At 41.4% G+C, this 12,245-nt stretch overlaps 1 protein-coding gene across 5 annotated transcripts in view; it reads right to left on the bottom strand.

Annotated features, from left to right (window-relative positions):
* Nucleotides 1-12,245, bottom strand: part of hhat (hedgehog acyltransferase) — a 30,745-nt gene that overhangs the window by 15,192 nt on the left and 3,308 nt on the right. For 3 of the 5 annotated variants that reach the window (XM_054750241.2, XM_015944670.3, XM_070542498.1), the window contains 5 exons: nucleotides 11,813-11,926; nucleotides 11,532-11,726; nucleotides 10,385-10,597; nucleotides 5,815-5,989; nucleotides 5,142-5,292 (listed from right to left, as the gene is read on the bottom strand). In XM_054750241.2, coding sequence (XP_054606216.1) covers nucleotides 5,142-5,292; nucleotides 5,815-5,989; nucleotides 10,385-10,597; nucleotides 11,532-11,726; nucleotides 11,813-11,926 — 848 coding nt within the window. The remainder of the gene's footprint in view (nucleotides 1-5,141; nucleotides 5,293-5,814; nucleotides 5,990-10,384; nucleotides 10,598-11,531; nucleotides 11,727-11,812; nucleotides 11,927-12,245) is intronic. The other 2 variants (XM_015944672.3, XM_070542499.1) reach the window with 2 other exon arrangements.

Below are 12,245 nucleotides of genomic sequence, written 5' to 3'. Positions count from 1 at the left end.
TGTAACATGAGATTAGATTAGAAAATATAATCTGGAGTTCACATTTTAAGGAGATTGCAGGTATTGATTTTTGTCAGCAGGGGGAGGAGCTGTTCACTAGTGATTAAAACATCCATCCATCCATTTTTGGAACTGCTTCATCCTCACCCTCACCCTTCCTTTCCATCGGAAGCAAAAGCGTCTGAAACGGCCGTTATAGTGGATGGGTTCCTTTCCGCCGGCTGCAAAGGTTTTAAAAGTGTCCCAGACTTGAAAGGACATGTTGATTACATTTTGAGTAGGGATGCACCGATGGATCGGCATTTGATCGTAATCGGCCGATAGCGCCCCTATCGGTTTTGATCGGAATTTTCAAAATAGATCAGAGCAAACCGATCAGGTAGGGTTGTTACGGTAACCAGTGTAGCGCTAAACCCCGGTAAAAAAAAAAAAAGAAAAAAAGTTGACAATAATAATAACCGTCTTGTTTTAAAAAAAACTATATTATCTTGGTGGGTTTACCGTGGCTGCGGTGTAGGCGCGGTGACCCTTACCAGCCACCGTATCATCAGCTGAAGTTGCCGGCGGCACATGCACGCTTTGTTTACAACAAAACTTTCTTGAAGCTAAAGCTGAAATAATGGTCAAAGGAGGAGACGGCAGCGCTCAGGAGGACATTTATTATCCCTCAAAGAAGACAAAGTCGGAAGTACGGGCATCTTTTAGATATGTGAAGAATGCCGAGGGAGTTTATGGAAGACGGACGGCTATCCTGTTTGCAGCACGAGCAGAAAAAGTGTCTGTGAAAGGCAGCAACGCTTCAAATCTCATGACACATCTGCGTGACCATCACCCACAACTCTACAGTCAACACAAGGCAAGCTAACGTTAGCGTTTTAGCTAAAATGCGTGATCCGAAGATTTGGGTTGAGGGAGAACGCAACGAGTCGCTATATAAAGCAGCCGCAGCGCCGCTACCTGCATATAAACCGTGTCGCGGACACCGCCATGTTGAAATGACGCTATGCATTACAGGGCTCCCAGGGGCAGATAAGAGTTGGTCTCTCTCCGAGAATAATTATGAATTTAACAACGATTACTGCCTGATGACATTTTCCCACATCTGCAAAGCTCACTGGAAGGACACAAACCGAGGACAATATTTTCCTGATATACGGATTACTCAAGTAAGGGTAAAAAAGTATCTGATTAGAAGGCTACTTGAGTACTGAGTATCATCTGATCTAATATTTTTAAAATGATGACATCAAACAGACATAAAATAAGAAGTTATGGGCAAATATTGGTATTTTAAAGACTGAAGGGGAAAATGTAAACAAATAAACAACTTAATTACAAAATAACACATTTTAGGCAAAATTTAGACACAAACTGAGGACAATATTTTCCTGATATACAGGGTTTATTTAATTGTGTGAAAATGTAGCATGTTTAAAAAAAAAACCGCGATAATACCGAAAACCGTGGTAATTTTGGTCACAATAACCGTGAGGTTAAATTTTCACACCGTGACAACCCTAACCCCCAAATTCCACTACCTCCGCTCCGCTCCGACACGAACGCCGGAGCAAAATCGGTCCCGTTGTAGTCAATCAGAGCAATTCCACTACTGCGGCCGTGCTCCGGCAGTGCGGCGCCGTGCGCCGCCCTCTGTTCCGGCATCCGGCAAAAATAGAATCGATCCTATTTTCGCCGGACGCCGGAGCACCTCCGCAGTAAATGGACAGAAATCACAACGGCCCAACAGGAAAAGGAGCGAGCATAATTTCTGTTTTTCACAATAAATCGATAAACAAAAGGCGTTTTTTTTTTTCATATGCACAGGTTTAACAACTTTTAACAACTATCAATGGCGGCTGAAGTTTAAATGCACAAAAATAAGCCATAAATACAGTTTCTACTATCAAAGTAGTCACACTTTGTTGATCCAAACACTGCTGATCTGTCAACACAAATGATGGGCAGATTAAACAGCTCATGCCGATGTTTCTCCCACACAACGGGTGTTTGGATCTAACTTCCGCGTTTACTGCTCGGACTGTATCGCAAGATCTCGAAAATCCCGCGCATGCTTGTTTGCCCCCCTCAGGTCTCCGCACCGGAGCGGAGCCGTTGTAGAGCGGGTAGCAGTAAAAATTGAGTTCGGAAGCGAGTGGCTGCGGAAGGCGGGGGCGGACCGGAGCGGAGCGGAGGTAGTGGAATTTGGGGGTCATACAGACCATTTTAGATTAGGTTACATTTCCTTTATTCCCAGATTATGTAGTTTGTAGCACTCATTATAATGTTGTAGAAAATTTCTGGCCAATGAACGTGATCGGTATCGGTGATCGGTATCGGTGATCAGCATTCTATGATATCGGTATCGGTGATCGGCAGCAAAAAACCTGATCGGTGAATCCCTAATTTTGAGTCTATTTCTTACACTCTACGCTTCCAAAACACATCAAACTAGGCAGTTCCGACAGGACCAGAAATGGAGTCAAACACAAAAGCAGTGTGAAACATTTGGAAACTTTCAAAATAAAAGTGACATGCAGATTTTCAGTTACTTAACTAGTAAAATACATACGTTGTTTCCTGTGAAACCTCCATAGCCGAGGCAAACGAAACAGAAAATAAACCACAGACTTTTTTGAAAACATGCAGCCGTTATTGCAGAAATCGTGTGTGCCGTTACTGCTTCCGCTTTCATTTCGCATCCGAAATGCTCCCGGTTGGAAGGGAGCTCACAAAAAAAAAAAGCCTCCATTACATTACATGCCAGTTTCAAGTCTGGTGGAAAGAGGTAGAGGAACACCCTGAACACGTCTCTAGTCCATTAGGACACACAGAGACAAACAACTAGTCACATACTCACCTACACCTAAGGACAATTTAGAGCACATGTGTCAGACTCAAGGCCCGCGGAGCATTTTTATGTGGCCCACGAGATAAATATCAAAAATATATTAAAACTGGCCCGCTGGCCGATTTTACCGCAAATACTTCAACTCCCATGATGCTTTGTGGCGTCAGCGCGGAGCCGACGCGCCCCCTCATTTGTGTTTTTTCTAGCGCCTGCTGCCGGTGTCTGCAGCTCCGCTGTCTCGGACAAACTAAACACTCCTCTCACTCAGCGCCGAGTTCACTCGGCTATTTGCTGACGTTGAAGCCCAGAAACTGAGATTCTAGACGCTCAGTAATATGTTCACGACTGAAAGAGAAAGTTTTCCAACTAACGTCCAGACAGAGCTGATATAACTCCAGCGAACAGCGACACGCTCAAACCAGCACGGCTCTGTGGCTGCTGTAGTTGTGTTCCCTCCCCGACACACAACAACGTGGTCCAGCTGCTCAGACATGTTCATCAGCACAAACCTATGTGAGCACCTGTTGTCATCTAATGTTGTCGTTATTATGATGAAGATGAACAAAACAGCAGGAGTCTCCTCCTCAGCTCAGATCAACCCCATGATGCTGGTATCTGGCTGGAACAGGTGAGCATCACAGTAAACCAGTGGAGCAAACTGAGCTTTAAATATGTTGGTTTTATGCTCTTTTTCTGCTCCAAAACACGAAAGCTAACAGGTGAGATATTGCATTTTCATTTAAGATAAAATTATATTTTTATTTTGTTGTTGGCCCGTGAGAAAAGATTTAAAAAATTTAAAGATTTTAAAGATTTAAAAAATGCTGAATATACCACAAGTAGTGAATACCACTGATGCCTTTTATTTAAAACTGACTTGCTTGTGTGTAATTTGGTTATTCCACATTCAGCTTCAATGCAGAAATAAGTTTGTTTCCAAATTTAAAGGTTCAAAATTACATATATGTTGATAAAGAAAATGTGCAAATTTGCCGTCACTTTTTCAAAAAATATTAAGTTTGGCCCTCCACTCCGTCCCAGAGTTTCATTTCGGCCCCGTGTGAGTTTGAGTTTGACACCTCTTATTTAGAGTCTCTTATCAACCTAAATGTAATTTGCATGTATTTGGTCTGTTGGAAGACATCTGAGAAACCCGCAGAAAACCCACGCATGCTTGGGAAGAACACAACAGCTCCGCAAAGAAGGGATTCAAACCAGCAAGCTTCTTTCTGCAAGCCAATTGTGCTACCAACTGCTCCACTGCACAGCCCTGTAATAAAAACATCTGAAAAGAAGTTTGCCTACATCACACTAGATCTGGACAAGCAGCACTGCTACTAAAGCAGAGAAGAGCGGCTCCAGTTTATGTTTTTTTCATCACAGCATGTTGCAGAATGCTGCTTCACACAGATCAGTCTTTGGACATCAGATATTCAGATATGGCTGGTGTGTTTTGCCTTCATTCTGCCCATCTTTTGGTTGGACTGCAGGTGAAATTATAGCTGTTATCAAATTGAATAGCACTGAAACAGTTCACATGCCTGAAATATTCTAAAATATCTTACAGTCAGATGCTCCATTAACTTTAACAGTTGTGACACCTTCAGCAAAAATCAGTAATCTTCTTTAGTTTGGGAATTTCAAAGTGAATTTTTGTCACAATTCCAATAATTTACATGGATTTCTCCAGCTGACTTCGGTGTTGTACTCTGTTTTTGTTTATTCTTAAGAAATATGGGGTTCTTTGTAGTTTTGATCTATAATTTAACCATTTTAAATGCTTGAAGTTGCAAAATAGTCTAAACTAAGAAATATTGAGTAAGTGCTCAAAGAAATAAAAAAGATTAAATGTATTTTCTGTCATCTGAAGAACTTGAAACCATAAAATTGCATTCTAAAACATCACAGAATCAAGTTTACCTGGGTTTCATAAATTATTTCTTTTATCCCTTCTAAGTTTAACCTCATCTCATTTTGATGAACGTTGGAATTAGACAAATGCTGCTTCAGTTTATTTTTTTTATACTTGAGCCAGAATTGGTCACAGTAAACAAACCCTTTCAGAGTGATGCAGAAAGACAGATATAATGCTCCTGATCTTGAGGTGACCTATTGTTCTATAGCTGGTAATGACACAAGATTAGACTATTTTCTCTGGCCAGAATGGATCTGATTGCTGAGGCACAAAGAGTCCTTACAGGATTTTGTATTGGAGACGCCTTTTCCTCAAGGTTACCAAAGATGCAGGACTCCCTAGAATCCTGCGGACAGCCCGTTATCAGTCTGGTCTTACCTCCACATCCCCGTGAAGCTGTACATGATGCTGACGCAGCGAGGAAGCTTTGGGGGAACCAATTCATCCAGAGTGGCGAGCATGCATGGAAGTCCAAACAGAACCAGATACTTCACGTAGAAGAACTGGACGTGCGCCAGGGCAAAGCCACCTGCCACAAAAGGAGAAACCGATGTGTATTCCTTTTCATTTCCTTAGTCAGGAAGTAAAAAGAGAAAGCGACTAACATCTGCTTTTTGAACCAGTTACAACTTGGGACGACATAAAATCAGTGCTGTAATTAAAAGGTTAAAAGCTGAGCTAATGATTATGATTATTATCTGAAGACATTCCTCTTCCTGCGTGTGACAGCTAGGGGGCACAGAGGACAAGTGAGTTAAAAGACGCCTGAATGCAAGGCTGAGTAAAATCCCAGAGGTGGGTTTGAAAAATGTATCCATTTGTCTCTGCATGACCTTCTGTGTAAATTATACATACCATCCTGTGCTTTCCAAGTGGATGAAAGAGCTGATAATTGACTCATTTAACATCAAACCCACACCAAACCTCAAAAACAATAGCTTCTAATTTGAGGACAATGAGCTAATCAGTAAGCTGGTGTTTCATTTAGAAGGCATCTGTATGAAAATGTAAAAACAAATTAAATTAAATGACATGACAGTTTAGGACTCACCCAAAGCCCAGGGAGGGAGTATTTCTATGTAAGTCTCATTAGACTGGATGAGGTGAATGTACATGGTGTGGATCATATATTCTGCCAAACACCACCACAGGATAATCCGCCCGGATTGGAGCAGAAAGTAGCTGAGAGCAGATTCCTCCCTGTTGTCTTCGTCAGACATTCGCATCTAAAGCAGAGCAAAGCAGTCATGAAGAAACGAGTAAATGTGTTTTAGAATAAAAATATATGTGAACATGCTTTAGGTTGTAAACGGAATCAAAATAGTGCAATATGTAAGAAAGAAGCAATAATGACATCCTGTGGTCAGATTTGGGTACTGCAGTCTATTTTTAGAAACAAAACATTTCCTTCTCACTACCCCTGTGTAAATTTCAAAGCTGTTGCCAGTTACAGATCAGCACCAGAAGACTCTAGATGACAAGCAAAGAGGAGTTATACACAGTAAGTTGATATGTAGATAAATACATTGTTATATCTGCTGATAGCGCACTTGTGTGTTTTCCAGTAGGGAGCACTTACTACACTTATTACGGTAGTTTTTCTCTGGCATTAGAGGAAGTGTCGTTGTTTGCCGTCTTGCTGCTAGCTTGCTGTTATAGTGCTGAACGACTCACTAAAGGCATACTCATTTACTCGATATATTTGTAATGCTCTCTGGTGTGAATCATGCCCTATGAGTCATTAAAAAATAAAGCTACGATGCTGCTGTTCTGAGATGCAGACATTTGCTGGTGCAGAGGTGGGCTGAAAACAGCAGGATTACTCATTACTAGTTATTATAAGCACAAGCCTCGCTTCTGATTGGTTACCAGAACACGTTCAGCCATGTTGCAAAGTCATCATCACCAAGACACTCTTCGCTCTCTCTCCTCACTGTAAAATGTTTTGTAAAAAGCCTTCCTGTGGGCAGGTGCAAGCCAAGACGGGCGAGGCCATGAATGCAAATTAACAGTTTATTAACAGTATATGAGAAGCTAAGGCAGGAGATAAGTGTAGGAGACTATTTTTATGCAACTAGCTTTTTATTGCAACTGAAGCAGTGATCGTTACTTTTTTTTTTAGCAGGCAGCTACTGAAGGTGTCTGTCCCCATCAGTCCCCTGTGCAGTCTCTGGTGATCTGAGCTTCAGCTCAAACAGAGAGGCTCAAGGAGCGCTGCGGCACTCCGGTTTGCCATCTCAACTGATTTTGTTCAAAAAGCAAACCTTATTGCCTGTGTTTACTTTCATTTTCAATAAATTTGCCAGCCGGAGCTCAGCAATAACTCCCCACGTCATCATGACATCTGCCTCTGTTGCGCCAGGGCGCATACGACAGACCATTACCACAATATTACTACCAAGCGAGGCAGAACGAATGCCGCAAAATTCGTGCAACGCCATGCCGGCATGCAGGGGCGCAGATAGGATTTTCAAACTGGGGGGGACAAAGTTCCAATGTATCCTCCCACCAAACACACACACACAAACAAACACACACAAACAAACACACACAAACACGCACGTACACATACACAAACTATCGCAAGCGCCTTAACTAGAGCTCAGTCAGTTTGTGTAATTTCATCCAATGGTTTACGTAAAAACGAACACTTTTATATACGTGTTTGAAGCCATCATGCAGTGGAACGCTGGCAACAAAGCTCTGCCTGATCAACACTATAAATGATAAATGATCCGCACTTGTATAGAGCCTCTCAGAGTAAGGACTCCAAAGCGCTTTACACTACAGTGTATCATTCATCCATTTAGGGCTGCAGCTATCGAATATTTTTGTAATCGAGTACTCTATCGAATATTTTTTTCGATTAATCGAGTACTCTAATAAATTACCCTTTTGTATTTGTAAACCATTATATCAAATTGTTCCCTATTAACACACGTCCGTTTTAATTTCAACACTTTTTTTCTCACACAATAACAAGGATTGTCGAGAAAGCATGTTTGCCGTGGTTTTGTCAAATTATACTGGTCACAAAACATTTATTTACTTTCTTTCGTTTTCCTCCGCCACTCATAAATACCCGTGTTCTCCTGCAGCAATCCTGAGGGACAACAGACATCAATAACACAATAAAAAGTCCGACGTGTTGTGTAAAAACTGCTATTTTTTTAGCACATTTTAAGTCCGACGTGTTGCTACCAGACGTATGGTGAGCTGAAACTGAGTGCTACAAACGAAAAAGTCGCACAGTGTCCGCAGAATATATAGAAAAACAGGCTAAAAAGCATTATCTTGTAGAGGCTCCTAGTCCGCATGCAGAAGTGACATTTACAGGTGCTGCAGCACGGAGGATGTGGTGTTGTGGTAGGCTTAATCCATTTTACAGTATTTATACTGGACTACGTTTTCCGCCTAACGACGTGAAAAATGGTCCCACAACTTGACATTTTCTGTCTTTTTCGCACTCCACCGTGGTCCACGTTGTCCGCCATGGCTTAAGAGAAAGTTAAGTTACATTCGCTACTCTCGTGTGCAGTCCAGTGGGCATGTGCGTCACTTATTTCAGTCCGGGTGAAACATGACCACGGGCGACTGCAAAGCCACGAATTAATTAAATATGAATTAAACGAATCCTCGAGGCAGAGAATTTGACTCGAGGATTTTTTGTACTCGAATTATTCGAGGTACTCGAGGAATCGTTTCAGCCCTACATCCATTCACACACACATTCACACACTGATGGGGATGAGCTACGATGTAGCCACAGCTGCCCTGGGGCGCACTGACAGAGGCACCCCACTATTTAATTCAGACATTTGTTATTCTCCCAATCAGTTACTAACAAAACCTCATGCTTTATGCAACACATTAAATGATTTTCAGCATACCAATCTTTACAGAAAACATAAAAGCCCTAAAAAACTGCACATAAAATATATTTAAAAAACAATATTCACTTATCACTTAGAGCAGTGGTTCCCATCAGCCTGACCAACAAATGTTCCTTCGTATTTTTACGTTATTTAGACATTTTCATTATATTTGGAAAGTTTTAATTTATATATAAATATATAAATCTCTTTTAAAATGTCATATTTAACTTCTTTTATGATTATGTGGCACACTTGACTTCCATAACTAACGCATCTGCATCTGCCTCTTTTTTACGGCTTTTTTTTTACATTGTTGCTACGTCTGTCACGTTTGCTGTGTTTTACCATCATTTCTACATCCATCAGATCCCAGAGAAGGTTAAACCAACATCAAACCCAACGTTTGGAGCTTGTAAACTCCACACACCTCTCGTGCAGCACCAGCTGTCTGATGCTGCAGCAGCGTCAATCTTACCGGCTGGATGAGTGAATTTCTTCATCAGAGTCAATAAGCTGCTTCATAATCGGAGTCAGTCATTACCAGACAAAGTGATCAGTCAACAAAGACCAGACCTGCTGGCAATTATACGTTTTAACTAATATTTGCGCTCTTCATGCTGTGCAGATCTCCTCCTCTCCCCGACTGGGAGCCTCTCAGCGGGAGGCATTTTTCAAACTCTAAAAACTCCCAAACTTTGCTCAGCCTGAAGGTTCCACATCTCCACTATCTTCTGGTGTAAAGTAGTAACTTCATGAGGGATCATATTTGTAGATGAGACTCGTTAAAGTCAGCAATGAGGCTTTGGCACTTATAACGAGTAAGTCCCAACACTGAGAACAACGTACTGAAACTAGAACCAACATGCATAAACAGACAGATCGGTCCCGCCTACTTACACTGTTGGTCTTTTTTAAATACGCAGTAATCGTTGTTTGACTTTTTCGCTTCATCCTGCATCCTAGCAGCAACCACTTTGGCGCCTCTGGAGTTAGTGTTTGTTTAAGTCATGCTGCATTCAATGTAATTGGAAAAAGGAGCTTCAAGTGCTTAACCTCCGATTTTGTTTTCTTTCTGGCCTTAGTGCGGGGGACCGATCGGGGTCGATCAGAATCTGGGGGGGGGGGGCAGATCCCCCCCGTCCCCACCCTATCTGCGCGCCTGCGGGCATGGCGCATTTATAAGACATACCATTGTGGTAATACTACGCCGATTTGCTGGCATGATGTGTCTTTTAAAAAGGGCTCCTGTTTTGAGATCATTTCACTGTAGAATCTTTACATATTGCTCCTTTGAGATGCTTCTCTTAAAATTTTTCTTCAAAGGATTTTCTTCTCACGAGGCTTCAGAAGTTTTTCGTATATAATAGCATCTCTTTTAATATGCATTTTTTAAATTCGAGTCCTTGGATGTGTCAGGTTTTATAGTAAAGGCCCTTTCTTACTCAGGTTGACCCATAAATAGTTATTTCACAAAATAGAAATAGTTTTACAAAGTAAAACCTTAATTTATTTTTGAAAAATATACATTAAAAAAGGAAACAAAAAAGAAATGCTCCTTCTAATTAAAATATAAAACAAATAAAAGACAGTTCAGATTAATTACATTCCTTTTACTAACCTAACACTCACACAAGTGACGCGTGTATTTCACAAAAACCACTGCTGGCGTGTTGTTTACATGTTTATAAAAGATCTGCTCGGAGGAGCAGCCTTCAAAGCAAAGAACATGAGCAGTTTAGCTCTTACCTGCTCGGTGTACGCTTTGAAGCTGATAATGGGTCCATTGTAGAAAAACGGGTGATAGAAAGTGTATGAAAACAGCCAGAAGAGCTCCACGAGTCCACTACGATCTAACGGGCTCCAGCAGTGCTCCAGGCTGAAGCTGATGAATCGCAGGCCAGAGACGGCAACGCTGAAGAGTAGCAGGTAGTACTCCTCCTCTGTGCTGTACCAGCCTCTCTGGGTATCACAGTGGTTAGAACAATTATTTTCAGCACGCTACGGGAGAATCGTGCAAGTGACAGAACACTAAATTTATTCTTAGTGTGCTTTTTTTAAAAAGCAGCAGACTGGAGCATTTGACACCAACCGTTAAAATGAGAAAGCACCAAGAAAATATGGATTCTGGCTGGAGTCACAGGAACTTTAATTGCCTGTGGCATGTGCTAACATGGAATCGATACGGGGCGATGGTAGCACAGGAGTTAAGTGCTCGCCCCTTAATTGGAAGGTTGCAGGTTCGAGCCCCATTCAGTTTTTCGCTGTCAATGTGTCCTTGGGCAAGACACTTAACCCCCTTGCCTGCTGGTGGTGGTCGGCAGCCTCTGTCAGTGCACCCCAGGGCAGCTGTGGCTGCGTCGTAGCTCATCCCCGCTAGTGTGTGAATGTGTGTGTGTGAATGGGTGAATGACTGATTGTGTTGTAAAGCACCTTGGGGGGTTCCAGTACTCTAGAGGGCGCTATATCAAATACAGACGAATAGATAGAATATTATTAAAGATTAAATTTACTCCATGTTGATGTGTGATACCGTACATTATTTTCTAAGTTGGAGCCTGAAGATTTATTTTATTATAATCATCAGGAAATGTTACTGTTTGGTACAATAAGCTTCCAATAAATGAACTCAGCATTTCTATTGTATTTGGGGTGGAAAAACAAGGCATGGCTGAACATTATCTTAGCATCTAGCACCCTCTCGTGTTCATGGCAGGTATAACACTTTGTGCTAGTCATAAAGCTGGAAAAAGAAGCTAAAATTCACAAAAATTGTCATCCATAAATATATTTACAACTAAACCAAACAAAAATCTGTCTAACTTTGTATTTGACTTACTTTTCAAACTGATTTTTAATCCAAACAAAATTGCCTGGCATTGAGAAATCAACCCACCTGGATGTCTTGAAGTGTCTGAATGTGAATTGTGGAAAGCAACAAAAGGTTAAAAATCCACGACAGTGTAGGCTTTCGCAGCAGAGCCACTGAGAAGGAAACTCCCAGATGTACAAGCAGCACACTCACACCTTTAATCCCCAAAACAAAGCTAGCTGCTAAGAAGCCGTACAGCGTCAGTGCAGGCACCCTAAGCTGTTAGACAGACATAGAAAACGTGTTATAACCAACATCTGCAATAGTAGTTTTGATTTCACTTCACTGGAGAATCGTCATCTTACTTTGGGATAAAAGATGCTGGTTATCCTTGATATTAAGCCGTGGCCAATCAGAGTCCACAGTAAAGACCTTTTGGCCCAGTCATTCCAGAAGCTCCACTCAAAGTCTGATGGATCCTTAAGAAAAACAATTCAGCTGGTAAACAAAAAGCTGCATAAATAAAGTAGACAGTAAACCTACAAAGCCAATGGTTAAAATGGAAAACACCTTTTTAGTCAGTTCTAATCCATAATTACTGATAGTTTCAGTTGACCAGAGTTAAAAGTAGGTTTATTTAGATGTGAAGATGTGGCTCTACATCGGGGGTGTCAAACTGAAATTCACACGGGGCCGAAATGAAACTCTGGGACGAAGTCGAGGGCCAAACTTAATATTTATTGAAAAAGTGACGGCAAATTTACACATTTTCTTTATCAACATATACGCAATTTTGAA

This window comes from Nothobranchius furzeri, chromosome 12 (assembly GCF_043380555.1).
Source record: "Nothobranchius furzeri strain GRZ-AD chromosome 12, NfurGRZ-RIMD1, whole genome shotgun sequence".
Taxonomy (NCBI): Eukaryota; Metazoa; Chordata; class Actinopteri; order Cyprinodontiformes; family Nothobranchiidae; genus Nothobranchius; species Nothobranchius furzeri.
Note: the sequence above shows the minus strand (reverse complement) of the source record. Positions and strands in the feature narration are given on the sequence as shown.